Source organism: Polistes dominula, unplaced genomic scaffold (genome assembly GCF_049000335.1).
Source record: "Polistes dominula isolate Pdom_NZ unplaced genomic scaffold, Pdom_raw_medaka contig_23, whole genome shotgun sequence".
In the NCBI taxonomy this organism is placed as follows: Eukaryota; Metazoa; Arthropoda; class Insecta; order Hymenoptera; family Vespidae; genus Polistes; species Polistes dominula.
In genome coordinates, this window is record NW_028300963.1 from 1611538 (window position 1) to 1637530 (window position 25993).

Consider the following 25993-nt stretch of genomic DNA (forward strand, 5'->3'; position numbering starts at 1 on the left):
GAAAACTCGAATATGTAATCGATCACATATTCGATTACTCTTCGAGAATTAAATCAATCGAAAAATTGATCATTCACAAATATATTGATATTTTTAAAAAACTAATTTTGTAAATATATAATATATAAATTGCACGTGTTTGAATGAAACATTGTATAAAGACTAGAATGAAAACAATTTTTTTTTAATCTAGTGTTATAGGAGTAAGTGTCAAAATCAATCATGGTAAAAATCAAATATAATCCACCAATCAAAAAAGGCCTAGCTCCTCTCTGCAGCATCACACATTTAATAGAGATATTATATATTATATGTTGTACATACTGTATTCATTTAGTAAATATACTAATTATTTGTATATGGTCAATCTAAGTATAACTATGAACAGTGATCTATAACCGAAAACTTTGAAGACGCAGGAGATATTGTTGTAGGTATTGTTAGGTTAACTTTGAATCTATAATTTGTATATAATTGAAATATTGGAAGTGACATTTATAATTTTTTATATTATTTTGTAGATAAAATATCTCACAAAATATTATTGAAAGAAGAATCTTTCAAAGACTCAGTTAAAAATGGATTTCTTGGAATATCCTGATGTTATTGCAGAGGTTAAGGGTGCAATGGTAATTATATTCTTTAAAATACAATTACTTTTTATATCGATATTACTTAGGAATATTGTAATTAAACTTGATATTATAGTATTGCTTATTAAATTCATTTTATTGTTTTACATTTATTTAATATTCTGAAAATAAAAAATATGATATAATATATAGAATATAAATAGAATACATTATCTTAAAACATTAATAATTTGTTTATTCCTTATATTATTTTTTTAGACACCTGGAAGATTGAAATTAACTGACCAACATATTATATTCAAAAACCAAAAAACTGGCAAAGTTGAACAAATATCTGCTGGCGAAATGGAAATGGTTAATTATCAAAAATTCATAGGAACTTGGGGTTTACGCATATTTTTAAAAAATGGAACTCTACATAGGTTTAGAGGATTTAAAGAAGGGGTATATTTAAAACTTTTAAATCAAATTTCATAATTATACAAATAATAATAAAATAAATTTGGTATTCTTCTTTTTATATGTATTATGAAGGACCAAGAAAAAATAGCTAAATTTTTTACACAAAATTATAAAAAGGATATGCTAGAAAAAGAACTTAGTTTAAAAGGTTGGAATTGGGGTACAGCTAAATTCAACGGTTCTGTCTTAAGCTTTGATGTTGGAAATCATACAGCTTTCGAAATTCCACTGTATGATGTTTCACAATGTAATACGGGAAAAAATGAAGTAACATTGGAATTTCATCAAGTATGTTTTAGAATCATTTTAAAGAACATATAACAATATCTTATGATATTTATATGATATGATCTGTAATATATATTAAGATATTTACAAATTTTACATTAATTTACATTCTTTCAATAGAACGATGACGCTCCAGTTAGTTTAATGGAAATGAGGTTTCATATTCCTATTAGTGATAGTGCAGACCAAGATCCCGTTGAAGCATTTCATCAACAAGTTATGGAAAAAGCTTCTGTTATTAGCGTTAGTGGTGATGCCATTGCTATCTTTAGAGAAATCCAGTGTCTTACACCACGGTAAGAATGTTATGATTATAAAAAATGAGAACAATATAGTTATCATATCTGATAGTTCTAATTTATTTGTTATCTATCATTTTTTAGTGGTCGTTATGATATAAAAATATTTCAATCTTTCTTTCAACTTCATGGTAAAACATTTGACTATAAGATTCCGATGTCAACAGTTCTTAGACTATTCTTACTACCTCACAAGGATAACAGACAAATGTATTTTGTGGTAAGTTCTATCTCTCTTATATAAGATTCTTTTCTACATAAAAATACAAATCTTTTATTTTATTTTAATCTATTTATCTTCTTTTATTGTATTAGGTCAGTTTAGATCCACCTATTAAACAAGGTCAAACTAGGTATCATTACCTAGTTTTATTATTTAATCAAGAAGAAGAAACTTCTATTGAATTACCATTTTCTGAGTAAGTTTCTCAATGATAATATTTCAAATATTTATATCATTTATTTATTATTTATTGTATTTTTTAGAAAAGAATTGAAAGACAAATATGAAGAAAAATTAACAAAAGAATTATCTGGACCTACGTATGAGGTTCTTGGTAAAGTTATGAAAGTTATTATCAATAGAAAATTAACTGGACCTGGACATTTTCTTGGGTATGAGATTCGAAATTTAATAAAAAAAAGAAAAAAAGAAATTTTATTTAATTATTTAAAAAAAATGAATATCGTAATATTTAAATATTGTATTTTTTTGTTTTGTTTTAGTCATTCTGGAACCCCTGCAATAGGATGTTCATTCAAAGCAGCTGCAGGATATTTATATCCTTTGGAAAGAGGATTTATTTATGTTCATAAACCACCTATACATATACGATTTGAAGAAATAGCATCAGTCAACTTTGCACGTGGTGGTGGATCCACACGTTCATTTGATTTTGAAATTGAATTAAATACAGGTGTAGTTCATACATTTAGCAGTATAGAAAAAGAAGAATATGGCAAACTTTTCGATTTCATTACTGTTAAGAAATTGAGAGTAAAGAACAGAGGCAAGAGCGTAAGTAGAAAAATGACGATGGTGTTCTTTGCATATATTATAAATATAATAATTATTTTATGAAATTATTTATATAATATTTTATATCAATTTATAATTATGTACTTTTTTTTATTTGATTATTTTTATTAATATAGGACAAGTTGAATTACGATAATGACTTTGGAGATAGTGATCAAGAAGATGAACCTGATGCATATTTGGCTAGAGTTAAAGCTGAAGCACAAGAAAGAGATGGCGATGAAAATCAAGATTCTGAAGAAGAATCTACAGATGAAGATTTTAATCCTGTTCAGGTTACATTTCGATTATATTTTATTTCTTATATATTTCTCTTTTTAAGATAGTTATAATATTATATGTGTAAATATATGATTTATATAGGATGAAAGTGACGTAGCAGAGGAATATGATAGTGACCCTAATAGTTCTGAAAGCGAAGAAGATTCAGATGCATCAGGTGGTAGTCAAAAGAAGGAGAAAAAAGAGAAAAAAGAAAAGAAATCTAAATCTGCCAAAACAGTAGTAAGTAATAAAATGATTATTGTTAAAATTCTATTCTCTTTCACTACCATTAACTTACACTCATACTATGAAAAGTCTTGTTCTAAAGTAACCCTCACAGATATGAACAAATTTTTATTTACACAGTCTGAAAAACCAAGGAAACCACGCAAGTCAAAGAAAGAAAAAGATAGCAACAAACCCAAACGACCAGCAACGGCTTTTATGTTATGGTTAAATAGTGCTCGTGATCAAATTAAATCAGAAAACCCTGGTATCGCAGTTACAGAAATAGCTAAAAAGGGTGGTGAAATGTGGAGAGAATTAAAAGATAAATCTGTAAGTAGAAATTGTCCAGAATAAATTTAACAATTTTCTAATATCACTGTATTAACTCACGTTAATATTGATTTAAAAGGAATGGGAACAAAAAGCAGCTAAAGCTAAAAAAGAATATTTGGCTGCAATGAAAGAATATGAAGCAAATGGTGGAAAAACTAAAGAAAAGAAGGAGAAAGAGAAAGAAAAAGAGAAAGAGAAGAAGAAAAAGGAATCTAAAAGTGAAGTATCACCTAGTAAACTTATGTCTGGAAGTTCTTTTAAGAGTAAGGAGTATATTAGTGAAGATGAATCCAGTAGTGAAGAAGAACGTTCAACAGAAAAAGTATGTCTACAATAATATCAATACAGATAAACATATAGCGTAGAGTAAATATTTTACTAATTGATATTATTAATTACAGAAACCCGGAAAGAGGGAACATTCAGAAAGTGAAAGTGACAGTGAACAAGAATAAAAGAAAGTTAAGAAGGAATTAATAATAAACAATTTTAGTAACAACCAAAACACATAAAAACATTTGAAATATTTAATATAATTTCTTATTAGTCATTCCTATCCATCGAAGTACAAATTCTTGTTTTATCATTACTGTTGTAATTCTTTACCTCTGTATATTCATTTTAAATATTCCATTTCCTATTTCGTTCTTAACTATGTTTTTTGATAAGTATCCCAATTTCTCATATATAATAAATTATTCATTCCATATTGTAATTATATAATATAATGTTTTTACAGTCATACTACAACATATTTTGTACTTCACAAGTCTATAAGATCATTATATTATTATTATAATATAATTATTATAGCATTTTTATAATTTTTATAATTTGCTGAATTTACATAAAATGTATTATATAAAAATGAGGAATATTGAATGAAGTACTTAACTATTTAACATAAAAATATTATATATATATATCTACAAGATATATATATTATATGCATGTATTTATACATGCAGTAATACAGAACCGTATAAACTATAGTTCATAATTTAAACTCTACATATATATTTTTACAAATAAAAGGAATGTTTTATAAAATGTATGCATAAATAAATCCAGCACACATATAATCTATTAAAACAAAGATATTAGAATTTCACATAAGTACATAAAATGTTATATAATAACATTTTGTTTAATAGTGTTTTACAAAAAATATAGAATAAAAGTAAAAAACATAAAAATATTAATGATATATTTAATAAAATGTTTCTATGTGTAATGTTTAAACTGGGAAAGACTTAATCTATTGGTTTGCCTATATAATTATAAGTTATATAATACATAGAATATCTGTCATTATCTTATTGTTGCAAGAGTTTGTTTATTTGAAAATAAATATATAAATTTACTATTATCCTATTATCAACCTGGCTGCTTCTTTTCTTTTTCGGTTCCTAAATGATTTTCTTCAATTTCTTTTAATTCAATGTTTTGTTCTTTCATAGCTTCCTGTAATAAAAAAAAAAATATATTATTGTATTAAATAAACTATGTATCATTGAGAATTATTGAAATTTATTTATATTTATTTACATTTTATACACACAGCATATTATTACGTATACATTATATACTATAAAGTATATTAAAAGATATATGGAGAAAGTAAAAGTTTTATTTGATATGGTTCATAACAATCCTGTTATAACTTTTCTTTTTAATAAACCATTAATTAATAACTTACCATAACGCAAGCTTTATATACTTTAAGAAAAGAAGCACACATTGAATCATCTGTATCTCCTTTTAAAAATTTTTCAGCAAACCATTTATTGAAACAAGCATCATAATGTTTTTTTAATTCACTGCACATCTCCATGACGGATACAATAGATCACCACAAGTTGTAGAAAAATCTAACATAAAATATTAAAATAAATTATGATTGTAATTACCTTAAGACATTGCTGATAGACTCCAAGTAATTTGGCGCACGTGGAATCATTTTTGTCACCTTCCAGGAATTTCTCAGAAAACCACACATGAAAGCAGGAATCATATTGCTTCTTAAATTCATTGCATGTTTTGCTTATGCTATTCATGTGAGCTGCCTGGTCCATTTCTGAAAGTGAATACCATGTGTTTGAAATTAATTTTACATTATCTAATTAAGATATTTTTATAAATAACAAAAAACAAATTAAATAATAGAATTATACTTGAATTGAGAGATAATACTTTAGGATTACTTCATTATTTTAAATCATGATGAAATGAAATATAATTCTATATTTATAATATTTATAAAATATATTATATATAAATGAATTACTTGAAGTTATTCACTACAATGTGTATTGTTTTTATTATAATAATTTAAAATCAATAAATTTTCAACTAGAAAATTACGTGATACACAATCACTTAAATAATACTACCATTGACTATAATCAGCTACTATTAAAGAAATAATTTCGATGAAGCTTTCTTTTAATAAATTGCGTCAGAATCAGAATATCACTTATCTTTAAATCAATGTTATGATCAATAATGAACGAACGTACCTATATCAATATATACAAATTAACATAGCTTGGTGTGATAAACTGAAAAATATTTTTTTCTTAGAACTTTGCCATTGAATTACTATGATAAAGCTACCGATTATTAATCATTAAATCAAAATAATACGTTTCAAAAATAGTTTTTTTAATTGTAAGTTAAGATTAAAATTAATAATGCATAGATTACTTGTAATCAGTAGTATCATAACTGAGAATTAGAATAGTAATTGTTCATTGACCAATAGGATTCGGCATGGAAGAAGAATCTTCTATGGGTCTCATTGGCTAAAACAGAAACAAAATAGGATAGGACTATATTTTATCTAATCTAGAGAATTTTATTTTTCTATAAATAGTAATAAAAGTTACTAATTAACAAAAACGTAGTTTTATATTAATTTTTTTAATTCTACATAAAATATAGCCCCTCTATTTTCTATTTTTCTCAGTTTTTTTAGTACCATTACTTTTAAAACGGTATGTGGAGTCCAGATATCCTTGTATGTGGTATTGTAAACATCAGGGATTCCCACCGTAAATATGATTTTACAGCGGGCGATTTACTAGTGAGAGAGAAGGAAAATAGTGTACAGTACAGTACAGAAGGAAAGTAGTAGTACAGCAAAGAAAAACAAGTCGCGTCCTAAAAATAAAAGTAACAAAAGAAAGTTTAGTCTAATTTCATTTTTACTCTAGAGAAACCCTCTACGCCGCTGATGTTTGTGCTGCTCTCTAACGTTACTAGCAGGAGATAGCTAGAACACCATATTCTGGTGCTCGTGCTGTCCTCTGATGTTACTAGCGAGAGGTGGCTGAGACGTCACACTTTCACGTTGCTTTTAAACTCTCCAGAGCACATGTGCATAGATATCACTACCGTACAACAAGTAATACGGTTTATTAGGTCGACTGGAAGTGATCAATTTTCTTAGATTTCTATTTTTTTTTTACTAATAGTTATTCAAAATGGAACTTCGTATTGAAAAAAAAAAGGATTACGAATTTTTTATTAAAAGTCTAGTAGCTGGTGGTAAGATATTAAATTAATGAATAATTTTTATTAAAACATTAGCAGAATATTTTTAATATTAGTACTTTGCCCTAGTTATATTTTTATTGAATGATATGTACTTATATTTATTGTCAACACGATAAGAAATTAATCTTTAAGATTTTTTTTTTAATGATACAATATGGAAAATTTATTTCTATATAGGTGTAGCGGGTATTTGTTCGAAAACAACCGTCGCACCATTGGACAGAATTAAAATATTACTGCAAGCACACAACAAGCATTATAAACATTTAGGTAAAAAATATTTCATTTAATTCATTAATTCATTTATTTTGCGAGTTAATATTATTTAATATGTTATATTATTGTAGGTGTTTTCTCTGGTTTAAAAGAAATTGTTAAACGGGAAACAGTTTTTGCTCTATATAAAGGTAACTGGGCTCAAATGATCAGAATTTTTCCATATGCAGCAATTCAATTTACGTCATTTGAATTCTATTCTAAAGTAATTAAACTTAATTAATTTATTCTTTTTACGTATGAACGAAGAAATGTATAATTTATATTTTTTCATCATTTCTTTCAGTATTTAAGATCATTATTTCAAAAGCGTAGACACGTTGAGAAATTTTTTGCTGGATCTGCAGCTGGAGTCACAGCAGCAACGTTAACATATCCGCTTGATACAATTAGAGCACGTCTTGCTTTCCAAGTTACAGGAGAACACGTTTATACTGGGATTATTCATACTGGTGCTTCAATTTTTAAGGATGTAAGTATTATATATCATGTAAAAGCATAAGTTTTATATTTGATTTACTAATTATATTTTAGGAAGGTGGCTTTAGAGCTTTATATAGAGGGTTTTTACCAACTATTGTCGGAATGATTCCATACGCAGGTTTTTCATTTTACACATTTGAAAAATTGAAATATTTATGTATGAAGTATATACCAAATTATACTTGTTCTAAATGTGATAGAAATACTGGTATGTAGTTTATCTTAAAATATTTATTTCAGTTATTATTCAGTATTTAGCATTCATTCATTAACGCGTTCCATACCACGTGTATTACTGGTGGTACATTTGGCACAAAACTATTCATTTTCACTTCCTATTGCATTTAGGCGGCCTTGTTTTAACATTACCTTCAAAAGTTATTTGTGGAGGGCTTGCAGGAGCAGCAGCACAAAGTTTTTCTTATCCTTTAGATGTTACAAGGAGACGTATGCAATTAGCTATGATGAATCCAGCTACTCATAAATATAGGTTAATATTCTTAATATACATAAAAAGTGAATTTTTTTTTACTCTATAAAATTATATTTTATATTTCTTTTATGAAATTATTATTAAATAATAACCATAAGTTAATGTTCTTTTTTTTCCAACAGCTCTAGTATGCTATCAACTATGAAACTCACATATAATGAAAGTGGTATTATAAAAGGATTATATCGTGGAATGAGTATAAATTATATTCGTGGTGTACCTATGGTTGCAGTCAGTTTTACTACATATGAAATTATGAAGCAATTGCTTAATTTAGATACAGGAACAAAATTATAATTTTGTTTACTATTGTTATAATGCTATTTTATAATGATAATGATTTCAATCAATGCAATCTATTGAATAGGTTTACTACTAAAGGATAATATTTTCATAATTATATGATTATACAAAATAGCCACAATGGCAGAAAATTAAATTAACTTTAATCTTGGAAAAATTAAGAGAGTGGATGAAATGAAAATCAAGGTAAGTTAAGACTAGCTATAACTGATAAGGACCATATAAATCATACCTTAATCAAAGTAGTACTAATTATGACAATTATTACATTTATACTGCGAAAACTGTGATAAATATTATAAAATTAAAAACACGCATAAGTGATAGATTAATTATAATTCAGATATATTACACGTATAGGCACAATATATTATAATATTTAAAATAAAAAGAGTATATAAAGAATATAATTACAAGTAAGAAGGTATGCTTATGGTCGTTTAATGTACTTCTATATGTATATTCATTTTAAATTTATTAAATAATTTATATTTTTTTACACAATTTACATAATTTCTTTAATTAATAATAACGAGCATCTCACAATCACCGACGGTTTTAACGATACTTCGTATTATTTGAATTTGAATAATGTGAAGGGCACAGCTGGAACATATGAGATAATAGGTCAGATATCGGACTCAATATATAACATAAAAACAGGAAAAAAGAGAAATACAGATTTATTCCATATAACAAAGCTCATACCAATCACCGATGAAACAGAAGACACAGATAAAGAATAATAAATATCACAATTAGAATACAAATTATGGAGTATTTTCACTCGGAGGGTTGGAGATGTAAAGAAAGTATACTTTCTTCCGTTGTGATTACGCGTGCTTTCATGAGTAAGAAGGTAGTAGGAAAGGCGTTATGTGTATAAACTTGATTGGATATACAAACAAGAGAGACAAAGGAAAGACGTAACGTATATGTATCAGATATATAAATAAGAGAGAAAAGACGTTACATATACAAATCAGATTAAATAATTAAAGAAGATGGATAGATTTAACGGACTAAGAAAGTGAGTGCTAAAAGTGAAGAATAGACATAATTTATAATTCAAATTTGCAATATTTTCTTTATATTGATCATTCTGTAATCTTGATACATCCTTTTTTATTTGTTTATCAAAGCTTGAATAACTTTCTTGGTATGTAGTTTTATTTTTTAATATTTTTTTATCTTTGCATTGCCTTCTATTTCTATTTGTTAGTTGTCCCAGAGGTACCAAAGGTTTATTACACTTTTTTGGTGGATTTGTAGCAGTAGTTATAATTGCTACATCATATTTATTTCGTCGACTATCCGTAAATTGTAACACATCTCGCCAACAACCCACTTTTTTAGGAGACCATTTAATGGATACTGTTGTATTACTATTACTTAAAATTGTTGCATGAGATATATCTAAATCTATGTGTCGATCTTCTTTAGGCTTTTTTGTAACTGTTATCTGAGATATAAGGAATAGTTATTGTATATATATATATATAAAATCTTATTTATATAGTATTTATATGAGCGGTAACATAAGATCACCACTTACTTCTCATCATATAATTTTACATTGTCTGAATATAGGCACATAACATTTGTCTTTTTCTGTCTCTTTTTTCTTAATATCCTTTTAAAGGAAAAATAATTATAATGGGTCACCTTTATGACTCAGGGGTATAAGAAATATATAAAAAACTATTGTCATACCTACCGAATATACACAAAAAATGTCATATAAGTCGGTCAAGTCGTTTCGGAGAATAAGAATAACAAACACTGTGACAGGGGAATTTTATAGAGATAAGAAGATATAAGACCAGAATAGGAGTGGTTCAAACAAGACGATCAAGAATAGCACAAAGTGTTGTTCTGAAACGAATTTATTTCTATGTCAACCTTATTTTCCTATATACAATATTTACAAAATGAACAATATAATATTACCTGAAAAACGACAATTATGTCTATTCTTCACTTTTAGCACTCACTTTCTTAGTCCGCTAAATCTATCTATCTTCTTTAATTATTTAATCTGATTTGTATATGTAACGTCTTTTCTCTTTTATTTATATATCTGGTACATATACGTTACGTCTTTCCTTTGTCTCTCTTGTTTGTATATCCAATCAAGTTTATACACATAACACCTTTCTTACTACCTTCTTACTCATGAAAGCGCGCGTAATCACAACGGAAGAAAGTACACTTTTTTTACATCTCCAACCCTCCGAGTGAAAATACTCCATAATTTGTATTCTAATTGTGATATTTATCATTCTTTATCTGTGTCTTCTGTTTCATCGGTGATTAGTATGAGCTTTGTTATATGGAATAAATCTGTATTTCTCTTTTTTCCTGTTTTTATGTTATATATTGAGTTCGGTATCTGACCTATTATCTCATATGTTTCAGCTATGCATTGTCGGCCGAGAGGTGTCAGCACCGTGCTGGTGCGAGACGCCACAGGTTGTTTTTAGGAACACTTCGAAAAAGCAGTTAAATTCAAATAATTCGAAGTATCGTTAAAACCGTCGGTGATTGTGAGATGCTCGTTATTATTAATTAAAGGAATTATTTACTTTTAAATCGAAGAAAAATGTTTTTTCAGGTGAGAGCACGTTATATTTTATTTATATTTATGTGTGCTTCTTTTTAAATTTATTAGATAAATGACTAACCCTTAATTCGTAAATCAGTAATATTCATGGGTCATGGCAAATAAAAAACAATTTTTTAAAATGTTATTTATATATTTGTAATAAGAATGTATTTAAAAAAATTATTGTTTAAATATTTCATTATAATTTTAATGTAAAAAATTTAAATATTCTACTTTTATTGTTAATTATTATTAATATTTATTAAAGTTTTTGACTATTGTAAAAGTATTCACTAATTAAGGATTAATGATAAATTTGACGTATGAAATATAACTGAATATTTTGATAACAGATTAATGTTACTCCAAAAAATGAAAAGAAGATTAAGTCCATTCACAGCAATACTAATAATGACTTACATTTTACTTTGGTACTGGGGCCATTTCAACCTCAAACGAGGATAACAATGGAAGCATTTATAAACACAACTGTACAAAGTTATTTGACTATTAAAAATACAAGTAACAGGGTAGTAAATGTAAGTATATAAATACTATATAAATAAGATTATATATATATATATATACAATAACTATTCCTTATATCTCAGATAACAGTTACAAAAAAGCCTGAAGAAGATCGACACATAGATTTAGATATATCTCGTGCAACAATTTTAAGTAATAGTAATACAATAGTATCCATTAAATGGTCTCCTAAAAAAGTTGGTTGTTGGCGAGATGTGTTACAATTTACGGATAGTCGACGAAATAAATATGATGTAGCAATTATAACTACTGCTACAAATCCACCAACAAAGTGTAATAAACCTTCGGTACCTCTGGGACAACAAACAAATAGAAATAGAAGGCAATGCGAAGATAGAAAAATATTAAAAAATAATGAAACTACATACCAAGAAAGTTATTCAAGCTTTGATAAGCAAATAAAAAAGGATGTATCAAGATTACAGAATGATCAAAATAAAGAAAATATTACAAATTTGAATTATAAACATACAACAATATCTTCTCAAGATGGATGTGATCATGTTTTTCCAATGAAAAGTTCTGATGATTTTTTAAATTTTATTGATTCTAGTGCTTTTAATTTAACTGTTGTAAATACAGATAAAAAGCTATCCAATAACAAAAACGAATTGTTAAATAAGATGCCAAGTATTCCTTCCATTATTGTAGAAAATACAGAAACACGTAGAGAAACATATGTGAAGGAAACATATGTAAGTTCCAAAAATCATTCTATCATAGACAGAACAAATAAAGAAATATTTGAAGATTCGCTATCTCTTAATAATGTAGATAATCCATCTGAATTTTCAATCTTAATAAATAATCTTGCCTTAGAACCTACTAACGTATTAGAAACTTTATCAAATCAACAGAAAATTTCAACAAAGGGTACATCCACTCTTGATAATTGTAAAGACAATTATGTAGAAACAATGTCTGTACAAACTGATGGAAATGGAACGTATAATCTAAGTCCCACACTTTCAATAAATAGTCATCAAAATTTACATGATATATCTAATAATCCATTAGATTTATCTCTTGATAAAAAAAATCAATTTTTACAAAATCTTGAATTATGTCAATCACAAAAATTATCTGCAAATCTGAATAATTTGTCGCCAATTAGGTCTGTGCAAAATGAATGGGCTAATACACCTTGTGTCGGAGTACTTCCTTCATCTTCGCCAATTCAAAGTACTTCAAACCCTTACATATTAGTTTATTCTACAAGAAATAAAGATTCAGCAACTGCAAAAGATGTTTTAGAAGCAGACTTATGGGTTAAAGCTAATAACGATCATAAAACAAAAATGAATATACGAAGGAATATTGATTTTGAAACAGTTATTCAGGAAAATCATGTTAGATTTGAAAATACAACATTGAACAAAACGCAAACTTTTGATACAGAAAAATCATCAGGAGTTTGTATGGAAATATCACCTCCTAAACGATATTTTCCAGTTAAGACGTTATCACGTAAGATATCGCCAAAGAAATGTGGACAACTTGGAAAAGAAAAATTCACGCAAAAAGGGATTATTAAAAAAAAAGTTCACTCGAACATTCCCGCTAAAAGTAAGTTATTAATAATCTATGATTATTTGAATATTATACGAATATATTTAATTGTTATATTAATTACAGAAAATGTAAACCTAATAATACCAGAAGTTAGAATTTCTAAACTATCATTGGCAAATGTGATTAAAAAAAAATCCTAATGTAGCATCAGATCAATCTAAAGAGAATAATTATAAACTTCAAGACACGGATAGTTTATTTACTAAATATTGCAATCCTGATCCATTTGCAGCTTGCGTTACAGAGGATCCATTTATTAGTAGGTAAGATATACGGAATCTTTATTATTTAGAATAATCTTATTCAGTATTGACAATTACAACATAATAATGTAATTATTTGTTAAATTAGTACTATGTATTATGATGAAAAATGGGTGTACAATCAAGAGATGATATTTAAAAAATGGTTAAATGCATTATTATCTCCCCCCGAAGACTTGAATACCGATGTGGAATCAAGTTGTGTTGACATTGGCAAAGTATGGCAATCATGTAAACTAATGGAAAATTCGATTTTAGCTGAAACTAAAGAAGCACTTTCAGCTAGGTAAATTATCTTTATAATATAATTGTATAATTATGATTTGAACCAAACAATATGATGATTATATAATTAGAATGCTCATTAGTACAAATGATTTATCAGATATCATACGGATTTACGTTTGAATGCATTACGAAAAGCTGCAAATGCTATGTACCGTAGACATGAAATAGTTCATGTGTTATCACGTACAACTGTTTGTATAGAAAAAGGAATTTTGACCATTAGAACGGATCGTGATTTACATAGAGATATTGGTAAGTTATTAAATATGATTGTCTTTGTTTAAATTTCTTTATTTTCTATTAACTTTTGATTAAATGAAATGCATATTCTTACTTTTATTTGTCTAGGATTGCAAAAGGAAATGTTGGAATTGTTTTTAAGTTATAATCCATTATGGTTAAGAATTGGATTAGAAACCATTTATGGTGAAAATATACCATTAAGTTCTAATAACGATTTAGTTGGTCTTACAAGATTTATTATTACGAGATTCTTTTCTGATCCTTTTTTGAAAAAGTCTTATCCAAATGCTTATCACAGAAAACAGCAACATACGATATTCATTACTCTAATGAATAAATTTATGATAAAGAAATTTCTTTTTCTAGTTTACTTCTTAGATTATTCTAAGATTAATAAACTAATTCGCCACGATCCATGCTTATTTCATAAAAAAGCAAATATTAAAGATAGCAGAAGCATACTGTTAACTTTTTCACGAGAAGTCTTAAGTGGTATTGGCGATCTTACTAAGGTTTTGAAATCATATGAATATGTTGTATCATACAAACAAACATATTTAGATGAATTTGATTATGCTGTAACTAATATTCAAACTGATTTACGAGATGGCGTCAGACTTTGCAGAGTTATGGAATTAATCAGTGGACAATCGAATTTAACACGTCAATGCAGAGTTCCAACGATTTCACGTTTACAAAAGATACACAATGTTGATATTGCTTTAAAAGCGCTTCTACAAAGCGGCTGTGCTTTAACTGGTAACATTGATACAAAAAGTATTGCTGATGGGCACAGGGAGAAAACATTGTCGCTATTATGGCAAATTATATACAAATATCAAGCACCAAGATTTAATAAAGCTGCAAAATGTATACAAACCTGGTGGCGTGCAAAGCTATGGTATATTCGTGTAAGAAATTATCTACGAACATATAAATATAATGCAGCTTGTATTATACAGCGAGCATGGAGAACAACATTAGCTAAAAGAAAATTGATGATTTTAAAAGAAGAATATTTAAAAGAGTTACACAGAAAAGAGAAAGCTATTCGATTCTTACAAGAAAAATGGAGAAATTCAAGACGTGGTATACACGATCGTAAAAGATTTTTATATATTAGATTGAATATAATAAAATTGCAAAGATGGTGGAGACGAATGCACGAATGTAGATTATACGTTAAAGATTTTCAAAATCAAAGAAAAGCTGCGATTGTTATACATAGACAATGGCGAGCATTAAAAGAAATGAAAGTACAGAGAATGACTTATATTAACATGAGAAATGCATGTGTTGTAATTCAAAAACATTGGCATGCAACGCTTTTAATGAAACATGATCGTACGAATTATTTAAGATATAGAAATAGTATTGTTTTTATTCAAATTAGATGGAGGTTTAAAAAAATGTATAATAGAATAAAAAGAGAACAATGCAAAGAATTAAAGGCTGTTCATAAAATAGAATTATGGTGGAAAAGTATTTTAATTATGAGACATGAAAGAAATAATTTCGTGATTATGAAGGATGCTGTCATTACAATTGAAAACTGGTGGATAACTATCATGCAACAACAAAAATATCGAACTATGCAAAGGGCAGCTATTATTATTCAAAAGAATTGGAGAAAAACATTAGTTAGAAACGAATATTTGAAAAAAAGCAGCAGTTGTAAAAATAGAAGCATGGTATAAGTGCATTATATTACAAAAAATTGTTCATAGAAATATTTTAAGAATGAGAAATGCTGTTATATGCATACAACGTTGGTGGAAAAATGTTATTATTGCTAGAAAGCAACGGAATGATTATTTAAAACTTTACAAAGCAACGGTGTCATTGCAACAATGGTGGCGTGCAGTAATTCTATCCCGATCAATTAGAGAACAATATTTATTGAAAAAAAGATCTTGTTTGGTAATTCAGACTTGGTGGAGAATGATCAAAACTAAGCAACAATATATGCATTTACTACAAAAACGGAATATGGCAGCAACTGTGTTGCAAAGGAAATGGCGTTCTACATTAATAATGAGACAAAAACAACAAGAATATAAACAATTAAAATTATATACAATAAAAATACAGAAACGTTGGCGAACTTTACAAATTGCTAAAAGAGAATGTTATGAATTCCGTGCTTTAAAATCTGCCACTATCAATATACAGCGTTTGTTTAGAGCTAATAAAATTAGCTGTCATACTAGACAATGGTATGTTCGTTTGAAACAAAGTACAATCATTATACAATCATATTGGAGAATGAGAGTTGAACGTAAAAAATTTCTTATTAAGAAACAAGCGGCTTTAACGATACAGGTTTATTGGCGAGCGTACATTAAAGGAAATCAAATTTGTTCGGAATATAAATTATTGAGACGTGTAACAATTAACATACAGCGTCGATATAGAGCAAATAAAATTAGCACGAAAGTTGCTCAAGAATATGATGCTTTAAAAAAAGCAACAATATGGTTGCAAATTAAGTGGCGAGCTAAATTAGTAGCAAGAGCACAAAGAAAAGAATTAGAAATGTATCATTGTGCTGCTAAAACAATTCAAAATTGGTGGTGGCAAGTATTATTTGTAAAAAAATGTAAATTTATTGGTTTTAAAGATAAAGAGGAAGGACAAGATCTTTCACAATTTACCATTCGACAAATGTATCGTAGTGTAATAATTTCAGTCATCAAAATTCAACGATGGTATAGAAATATTCGTGAAAAACGCTTGTATCGGGAAAAGCGACTTCGTGCAGCTCGTATAATTGAAAAATGGTGGATTCTTATTTTAAAAACTAAACAAGAAACATTAGCAGCTACAATTATACAAGCTGCATGGAAAGGATATCAAATACGGAAAAAAGGTTCTAATCATATGTCAAAAGTACGACAAAGATTAAAAAAAGCAACAGAAACAGCAGTACCGCATGAAACATTAGGGCATCGTTGTAGACAGTCAATTGATTTACTTAAAAAATTCAATACAATTGGCGAGCTTTCAATGTGTCTTGCTTCATTAAGTAAGTAATATATAACATATTTATTAAAATATAAGTTTAAATTACAATAGCACTAAAATCAATTTTTAATACAGGTCTAATAACTAGATTATCACCCAAGGATTGCATTAATTTATGCGAATATAACTTGGTTGATTATGTTTATGAAACATATTTTAAAAGTAATAGATCATTACCTTGGGCAATAGTTTGTTTAAGAGCAACAGATATACTTATTACATTTGTTAAGTTTCCACCAACAAGGAGTTATGTCTGCGTGGTAAGAATAAATAATTATTATTCTTAAATATATATATATATTTAAATAATACAACTACATATTATTAATTATATATTATTAACATTGATATTACCATGTATTAGATTATTCTATTAATTATTATTAATCATTGTTATATATAAAATCTTATAATAGCCAAAATATGCATTACCAACGGTAAAGCTTTTAAATGATAAATTGGATCACGAAGAGTTATCTTTATATGTAGCAACACTTATATGGTTACTTGTAACTGATGAAAAATATAAGAAGGTAAAAAACATTTTTTAAACGTTAAAACATTAATTTATAATATTATTCTGTTGTTTTACTTCATTTATTCAATACTTCAATTTATAGGCACTTACAACATGCTCACAGTCCATGTGGTTATTAGATTCTGTATGTAAAAAAATTTTTAAAGGAAAAGTCAAACATGCACACTACTCAGAAATATTAAGAAAGCAAACTAACTTACTTCCAAGCTGTAAACCTGATTGGTCACTTTTCCAAAAACAACATCGTACATTTACAACTATTGAGTATGCTATAACAGCAATACTTGATCAACTGGACATAAAAGAATATTCAATTTGAAATAAAATACATATAGATAAAAATATAAATAAGTGCTAGATTACCAATAAGCGAGATCTTTATCTCTAATTCACAAATACCATCATATTTTCCTGATCATTCTTGATAATTTATTAATATAAAAAACTATGACTTCAACTTTTTTAACGAAATATAACATGACTTCAACTTTTTTTAACGAAATATAACATGTTTTTTAAAAAATAAATTATTATTACATTATTATTATTTTATTTTATTATACATTATATTAAATTATTATTTTAAGAATAAATTAATTATTACAAACACTTGAAAATAAAAATTACTTTACCAATCTTATATATATATATATATATATATTAATTATTGACATAAATGTAGAAATACAATTTCCTTTTATCTCTCATATAAATAAATGTTTAGCATTAATAGGCCATCAGTTGTTTTTAAATAGATTTTTTTAGAAACAAAAAACGATTTATAAATATATATGTATATATATGTAAGAGATTATCTGTAGAAATTCTTCTACATGTATATATTTATATATGTCAAAATTATATTTTGTTGTTACAAAAATGGATGTATAAATATAAATAAATATTGATATATTAATACGGTATTGATATAAGTGCTGTTCAATGAGGATAAATAACTTGTCAAAATGTTTTTGAAGTAACTTATTTGCTATATTTGTATTTTCTGCAGTATCAACAAAGAATAATTAATAAATTTGATTAATCTGTCAAAGGAATGCTAACAAAATTAAAAAATAATTTCTTATAGCTGCCATACCATTTACTTTAATAATCAACTCATTAATGGAAATATAGAGTATTACAACATCATCTCAACTTTATATGATACAATAATAAGTGATAAATGTAAATTTTATTTACACAACTATTCGAAAATAAAATTAACTGATTGTGTAATAGCATTACTAACAGTAGTAGTAGCAATAATAGCAGTAGTAGTAGCAGTAATGACAATGATAATAATGAACTTCTGATCATAAAAGTAACAGTTAATCATGATGATGAAAATATGTATGATAATGGATTTTTGTAGATTATGATAATGAAGATGAAAATCACATGGTGGAAACGACAATAGTAATAATAATATAATATTAATAATATATAATATAATATAATAATATATAATATAATATAATAATATATAATAGAATAGAATATAATAATAACAACATTAATGTAATAAAAATAATATTACAATAAGAATGATGATGATGATGGAAACAATGGTAATTGTGATAAGAGTGATAATAATTGCAGTGGTGATGCTAAAAAATAACATTAAAGATGACGATGACATTGATGATGTTGATGTTGATGATGAAGATGATGATGATGCTAATTGAATAATATAGTCTTAGAATAATAAATAGCCACAATAGCGACATTGGTGGTAATAGTAGAATAGCAGTAGTAGCAATAGAGTTGATTGTAATAATAACAGTAGCTGTAGCATTAGTTGTATTTTTGACTTAATTTTCATGTACAGACTTAAGTTCTTTGATCTGTTTTATTAGGTACGCTTTCTCATCATTAAACTGTTCATCTTCCGAACGATCTGTGTGGAAGCGCGTTAGAAATTCTATCAACTTTTCTTGATTACGGAGAAGTATATCAAGAATTGGTTTTGGTTTATTTGGATTAGCAACAAATACCTGTAGAAATATGAATATTGTTTTATAATTAACATAACGTTATATTAATTAATATGATAAAATAGACGATATATACCTTAAATACATGAAATGCTTCAAATTGTATGTTTCGTGATTTTTCTTTAAGCATATTCATCATAAGTTTTAAATTATCAGGATTTGAAATATATCTTGTCATAACCTGTAATAATTGTTATGGAAAAATAAATCCTTCATGAGGAATATATTTATAATATTTTAAATAACTATTAAAAAATATATATATATATATATACATACTGTAAAATTGTGTCTATCGAGCAAAAGCTCTCCTAATAACTTCAAACTTTGTCGTCTTGTTACATAATTTTCAGAATTCAATAACCTTTGATAATGGGAGAAAACTTTATCATAATTAACTTCTAGAAATTCAGCACTTAGAATTTTGTGCCTTGTAAGTAATTCCTATAGCATACATAACATAAAAGGTATGATTAATATGATATTATAACATGAAAAGAATATATACATATTTGTTTTAACATGCACATATAATGTATATACCTTAAATGTAGAAAAAGCATCAGATGCTATATCAAATGTAGACACCTCTACATATCTAAAGAAATTATAAAAATCATCAGAATATATCATAATTTTCGCCAATGCTTCATATCTTGCACATTCTCTTAACATAGTGCCACAGTTTAGTGCAATGTCTTGATGCTCATAACTGAAATAAAATATAAGTATAATATGATATATTTTTTAATAGAATACAACTATTCTTGAATTTAATTTAACAATATATTTACCCAGACATAAGAGTAAACAGGATTTCTGGTTTGGTACATATATATTCCACTGTTGGAGATCTTGTCCCAATTTGTCTTCTTAAAATATTATTAAAAACTTGAGCAACGTCTTTTTTCCCCTAAATAATACAAAAGTTATATAAACATTTATTAAAGTATACAAAATAATTTCTAATAACAATATACAGGATGTGTAGGTACGCTCGCTAATGGTACAAGCGAACAGAGGATGATACTACCCGAAAAAATAAGTTAAAAGTGTAAAATAAAATTTATTCATATAAGGCTTTAAGTAGATTTATCTCTTACACGCTAGTACCACCAATTACAGGTTAACCTGTATGCTTAAATTTTTATACTAAAATAAGATATACCTCAAAGTCAATACGACTTAGATTTTGCACAAGCAATAATAATAAATTGCTGTTATATAATTCTTGTGCCAATTGAGCCACGACAATATCTGCCTGTGGTTCAGTTTCAGCTGTTCCATATAACATATTTTTAATGTGTACAAGATTTTTGCTGACATCCTCTTGAGCCTAAAAGTGAACGTATATCATCATAGAAACCGAAATGTATATTTGCAACATACCTTTTCTACCTTCTTGTCACCTCGCTCTAATGCATTAACTGCTTCCTTGAGAGCCTTTACCACCTCCGCCGGACTTTTTTGAGACTTTCCGAACAGAGGCATGATTCTTATAAGATGCACACCTTGTGGGTCATGTGCGAAAAATAAAAGTGACTGTTATGTGGTTTTGGTATTACTAATCATGTATAAAATGTAAGAAGGACTTTGACATAGTAACTGAAACCTTTTTCATGAATGTGGAAGGTAGCAATTAGGATGCAGTTTCCAGATTTCAGGTATCCTGTAAAGAAAATAATCCCCAACTATGTTTTTAATTAATTATACATATGCAAAATATAACGAATATCAAACAATAGGAATAATGTTACATTACAAATGCTACAATTAATAAAGTAATTAAAGTATATATAAAATATATATAAAATAATACTAATTATTTTGAAATTATATTTGTGTATTGTATAAATTATACTCAAATATAAAGTTGTTACTTACAATACTGTAATGCAATACTGTATTATGAACTGACAAAAATATGTAAGAGTTAATTAAAAATAAAGTATGAAACATACTAGATCTCTCTTTCTTTTATATATATATATTCTCTCTCTCTCTATATATATATATATATATATTTATAACATGAAATTTCCAAAAAAAGCTTTAGACATGAAATAAATAAGTAATTGGATTTCACAATCCAAATTTCAACAGCTGCAGCTGTAAATAATTAACAGCCCACAAAAATATGCATAATTAATAATAACTATTAGGGAAAAACAAATGAAAATATTACAAAGATAAATCTAATAGAAAAGTAACGTTATCAGAATTATTTTGTAGTATGCTTAAAAAAAATAACTAAGAGATCATCTGACAGTTTCTCTTTACCTTTAAAATTTATAGTTTCTAAGTAGACCATTAAATTGTCCACATTTTTATGTTACGTACGATATTCAGATGTCATTAGATTTTTTTTTATAAATGTAGTTGGTAATATTATCAAAATGATAACGTACAGTTATATTATAGATGATACAAATAATGTTCCATCTGCATAAGCATTAAGCTTCGGTGATCTAACCTAAAAATATTTATTTTTTAAAAACTAAATCTTAAGCTAATCCGAGCACTGAAAAATATGTTGCGAAGAATAGAAGAAGACGCTGTGGATAATTAAAATGATAGGAATTTAATAATTATTCTAATTAATAAACATATACTAAAAATGGTGGGCGAACGTAAGGATGATTTTAGGTATTGACACACAGGTAAGTAAGTAACAGTAAAAGTCTGAAATGGAATAAAAAACGTTCGACATAAAATGACTAAAGCATCATGCGAATAATAAAATGAGAAGAATTATTAAATAACATTTAACATCTTACGAGAAACGAATTAAAATGATATTTAAATTGATTACGAAGTCCTGCTTAGCCGTGTTCCAAAAATTCAAACGAAGTAATATAACCTGTCATACCAGTAAAATATTATGCAATAAATTGTAAACTGATCTTACCATTCAATCTTATTCCAAATTCGATTGCAAACTTGTCTTGTCGTGTATAATACTATAACTTTCTAGTTTAGAAGTTCATATATAAGGCAAATAGTTTATGTATATGTGTGTTGTAAAGACCAATTTGTGTGTCACGTTAAAAATCATATACTAGATCTGGTCGGTAAGTTTATAAACTTTGTTTATAAAGGATCTTTTGTTATTTCACTAATATGATATTAATAACTAAAAAATTATTTTTCTATATCACACAACTTGGGCTAATTCGTTTATAATTACAAAGTATCTACTTTTTATAAGTAATCCCAAAATAGTAGTGGTAGTGTTATTGGCTTTATTACATTTTATTTATGTGACCAATCAAAATATACCACAGTTGAGATCATTGGAAGATTCTCATTTTATTTTATATTATGAAAATTTTATTATCAATATTAGTAAGGATATTCTCTTGAAAATTAAATCAAATTTAAATATAAATTTATGTCAATATTGTAAGTAATTGAAAAAAACATTAATTTTTCTTTAGACGCGTACGCATTTAGTTAAATATATTTTCCTTACGAAGTTAACCAATGAGAATAGAAATTGAACAAAATGCCTGATTTCTAATGCTACGAATATTTTCGTTAGAAATCAGCCTAATATTCTGAGTAATAGCCAGCTGTAATTCCTGCCATGCGAAGTCACGTACAGATGAAAAGTGTACTACGAATCGATAACATCGTGCTCAGGGGCGAAGGGCAAAGGGAAACCTACATGTCATTAACTGTTTACGTACATTGTCAGTAACTGTTATAAAAAATCGACAGATCTGTTTATTAAATACCGGCATGCACTGCGATTTTCTGTAAATAATAAATTAAATAAATATATATTTAAAAAAAGTATTATTAGTTGATAAGACATTACACGAATTTGTCTATAATGCAAAGTGTTATCAATTCTGTAAAAGGTACAGCATTGGGAGTAGCAGAATACTTAACCCCTGTGTTAAAGGTATAATTCAAATATTTTTCACTTGTAAACACACACACACACTATTTGTATTTTTGCGGTATTATAAATTAATTATTATATATTATGACAATTTCAATGATTCTATTACATAATTATTCTTAACATAAAAAAGCTGAAATTTTGTTACTTTTTAGGAAAGTAAATTTAGAGAAACAGGTGTTTTGACACCAGAAGAATTTGTAGCTGCTGGTGATCATCTTGTACATCATTGTCCTACTTGGCAATGGGCTACAGGTGATGAAGATAGGGCAAAGTCATATTTGCCAAAAGAAAAACAATTTTTGCTTACTCGCAATGTTCCTTGTACACGCAGATGTAAACAGGTATTTTTTATAAATTTATATGGTTATTAATTGATGAATAAATATAAACATTTTCATTTAAATTTAGATTGAATACAGCAAAGAACAAGAATGTATTATAGAAGCTGATGATCCTGAAGGTGGATGGGTTGACACTCATCACTATGATACGACTTTTGGTGGTATAGATGACAGGATAACAGAAATGACAATAGATGAAAATCAATTAGTTCAAAAATTAGATAAAATTGATTCTCCTGAAGATGATGAAGATGATGATGATGAAGAAGCTGCTGACATGGAAGCATTTGAAATAAGTGGCATGCTTGATGAACAAGATAAGGTGAAAAAAAGCACGTTAAATATTTTATTAATGTATTATGTAATTATTACAAAATTGATAATATTATTTTTCTTAAAAATGTTATAGTTCACTGCTGAGACTTCAAAAAAGACTGTAAAAGAAAAAACGGAATTATTTTCTGAAGGTGAAATTATCCATACTCGTACCTACGATTTATACATTACCTATGATAAATATTATCAAACACCTCGATTGTGGCTTTGTGGTTATGATGAGGTTAGTCGCGTGGTACATGTTGATTTTTTCATTTCTTTTAACTTTTCTAATAATTTTGGAATCTATTCTAACTCTATCAAATTTTCACTAAAATTTCAATTCTTCAGTAAATTATTTTTGAATATAAATTTATATGAATTTTCTTGATCCATTTGACTTTATTAACACATGCTGTAAGTTTGTTCCTGACTTTTTGAAATACTCTGTATATATGTAAAATAAGATATACTAATTTGTTAAATAAAATGACTACATAAATTATTTTGTAGAATCGGAAACCACTTACAGTAGAAGAAATGTATGAAGATGTTAGTCAAGACCATGCTAAAAAAACTGTTACGATGGAAATGCATCCTCATTTGCCTGGACCACCGATGGCTTCTGTTCATCCGTGCAGGTATCAATTACAAATCATCTAATCAATGCTTAACACGCCAATGTGTCGATTTTACGCAACAATATTATCTAATAAATTCTATCTAAATGAGTTATATTTTTCATTGTAATATTTCTGTAGGCATGCTGTCGTAATGAAGAAAATTGTAGAGACAGTAAGTGAAGGTGGCCGGGAGCTTGGTGTCCACATGTATCTTATAATATTTTTGAAATTCGTGCAATCTGTTATACCTACGATTGAATATGATTATACCCAAAATTTTATGTTAACAGCATAAGCATACGTAACTAGTTAAGTGTATTACAAACATATAAATATTTGCAATATAATAATATAATGCTAACGTATATACGTCAATGTCAATTATGATTATACTCGATTTGATCAATCTACTTGCACATAAGTAATCATAATTGGAATTCTTTATATACGTATCAAACATGTAAGTTTGTCCTATTCTATGCTATTATTTTTTTAAAAGAAATACTCACAATTGCTTTGTAATATGTAATTATTTTTACGCATTTGAGATATGTTAACATATATCCATACAATAGGTATAATTAATTATGCCAATTTAGGATTTATACTTCATGTTTGTCTTTGTCAGCTGATGAGAAACTATGTAATCACTTACTACACCATTAGGGAGAAACTCTGGCATTGTAGTTGAATGAATTAAATAAAATTTGAATAAATTTTTATATAACTTAAAGATTATGTATAATACTATTAAGTGAATATGATTTAGTTTTAACTGTATACATTATTCTACAAAAATTACAATTGCAATTAGTGAAAAAAATGTGTTTTAATATTTTATTTTTGTTACATATATCATAGTATAAATTAATAAATTACTGTTTTCTTATAACATTTGAATGTTCAATATTATGATAATATTAGCACCAAAATCTTTATATTTTTATGCAATCTTCAACATTATGAATACTTAAAATAATTGTTTGATTTCGACATTGAACTACATTTTTTATATACAAATATAAGAAACTTATGTATGAGTGAATTATAATTTATCTTATCGTTTTGAATATGTATAAATGAATCTTATATTACCCATAAAAGTATAA

The 25993-nt window shown here is 26.8% G+C and overlaps 6 protein-coding genes and 1 long non-coding RNA gene across 20 annotated transcripts; 4 read left to right on the top strand and 3 right to left on the bottom strand.

Moving 5' to 3' along the window:
- The first annotated feature begins 289 nt into the window (after positions 1-289).
- Ssrp (structure specific recognition protein) lies at positions 290-4092 on the top strand. The gene is made up of 14 exons (XM_015318830.2): positions 290-430; positions 522-629; positions 852-1037; positions 1128-1343; positions 1464-1639; positions 1727-1862; positions 1958-2061; positions 2129-2257; positions 2369-2660; positions 2798-2956; positions 3045-3185; positions 3312-3503; positions 3583-3828; positions 3908-4092. The coding sequence occupies exons 2-14, from the start codon at positions 579-581 to the stop codon at positions 3959-3961; spliced, it is 2082 nt and encodes a 693-aa protein (XP_015174316.1). The 5' UTR covers positions 290-430; positions 522-578; the 3' UTR covers positions 3962-4092.
- Positions 4020-6297, bottom strand: LOC107065287 (TP53-regulated inhibitor of apoptosis 1). 8 transcript variants are annotated; one of them, XM_015318834.2, is made up of 3 exons: positions 6213-6297; positions 5417-5583; positions 4020-4970 (listed from the first exon to the last, which is right to left on the bottom strand). In XM_015318834.2, the coding sequence occupies exons 1-3, from the start codon at positions 6229-6231 to the stop codon at positions 4884-4886; spliced, it is 273 nt and encodes a 90-aa protein (XP_015174320.1). In that variant the 5' UTR covers positions 6232-6297; the 3' UTR covers positions 4020-4883. The 8 variants fall into 8 exon arrangements, with proteins under 8 accessions (XP_015174320.1, XP_089028733.1, XP_015174322.1 ...); XM_089172607.1 differs by lacking the exons at positions 5417-5583; positions 6213-6297 and adding exons at positions 5206-5377; positions 6026-6206; XM_015318836.2 differs by lacking the exon at positions 6213-6297 and adding an exon at positions 6026-6206.
- Positions 6298-6871: 574 nt separating this feature from the next.
- LOC107065286 (dephosphocoenzyme A carrier) lies at positions 6872-9123 on the top strand. The gene is made up of 7 exons (XM_015318833.2): positions 6872-7055; positions 7242-7334; positions 7412-7545; positions 7627-7812; positions 7875-8031; positions 8172-8313; positions 8439-9123. Exons 1-7 carry the CDS (start codon positions 6992-6994, stop codon positions 8611-8613), a joined length of 951 nt encoding a protein of 316 aa, XP_015174319.1. The 5' UTR covers positions 6872-6991; the 3' UTR covers positions 8614-9123.
- LOC149032500 (uncharacterized) lies at positions 9078-11003 on the bottom strand. 3 transcript variants are annotated; one of them, XR_016176591.1, is made up of 4 exons: positions 10570-11003; positions 10337-10494; positions 10175-10252; positions 9078-10081 (listed from the first exon to the last, which is right to left on the bottom strand). It is a non-coding gene; the product is annotated as an uncharacterized LOC149032500 (long non-coding RNA). The 3 variants fall into 3 exon arrangements; XR_016176592.1 differs by lacking the exon at positions 10570-11003 and having other exon boundaries at positions 9078-9225; positions 9328-10081; positions 10337-10559; XR_016176590.1 differs by lacking the exon at positions 10570-11003 and having other exon boundaries at positions 10337-10554.
- Positions 11004-11079: 76 nt separating this feature from the next.
- On the top strand, positions 11080-18210 carry LOC107065283 (uncharacterized). The gene is given in 12 exon segments (XM_015318828.2): positions 11080-11233; positions 11578-11763; positions 11836-13339; positions 13409-13481; positions 13483-13608; positions 13697-13894; positions 13994-14148; positions 14245-15796; positions 15798-17164; positions 17239-17423; positions 17580-17696; positions 17784-18210. Coding segments are annotated over 12 exon segments (5712 nt in total). The 5' UTR covers positions 11080-11221; the 3' UTR covers positions 18021-18210.
- A 919-nt stretch (positions 18211-19129) lies between these two features.
- Positions 19130-22744, bottom strand: Mo25 (calcium binding protein Mo25). 5 transcript variants are annotated; one of them, XM_015318861.2, is made up of 9 exons: positions 22604-22744; positions 21308-21364; positions 21085-21206; positions 20864-21031; positions 20490-20608; positions 20239-20407; positions 19975-20139; positions 19772-19876; positions 19130-19695 (listed from the first exon to the last, which is right to left on the bottom strand). In XM_015318861.2, the coding sequence occupies exons 3-9, from the start codon at positions 21184-21186 to the stop codon at positions 19513-19515; spliced, it is 1011 nt and encodes a 336-aa protein (XP_015174347.1). In that variant the 5' UTR covers positions 21187-21206; positions 21308-21364; positions 22604-22744; the 3' UTR covers positions 19130-19512. The 5 variants fall into 5 exon arrangements, with proteins under 5 accessions (XP_015174347.1, XP_015174346.1, XP_015174344.1 ...); XM_015318860.2 differs by lacking the exon at positions 22604-22744 and adding an exon at positions 22104-22580; XM_015318858.2 differs by lacking the exon at positions 22604-22744 and adding an exon at positions 22473-22574.
- Positions 22629-25617, top strand: Atg3 (Autophagy-related protein 3). Its single transcript, XM_015318862.2, has 7 exons — positions 22629-22766; positions 23237-23602; positions 23758-23946; positions 24014-24268; positions 24356-24505; positions 24775-24902; positions 25023-25617. The coding sequence occupies exons 2-7, from the start codon at positions 23531-23533 to the stop codon at positions 25177-25179; spliced, it is 951 nt and encodes a 316-aa protein (XP_015174348.1). The 5' UTR covers positions 22629-22766; positions 23237-23530; the 3' UTR covers positions 25180-25617.
- The last annotated feature ends 376 nt before the right edge of the window (positions 25618-25993 follow it).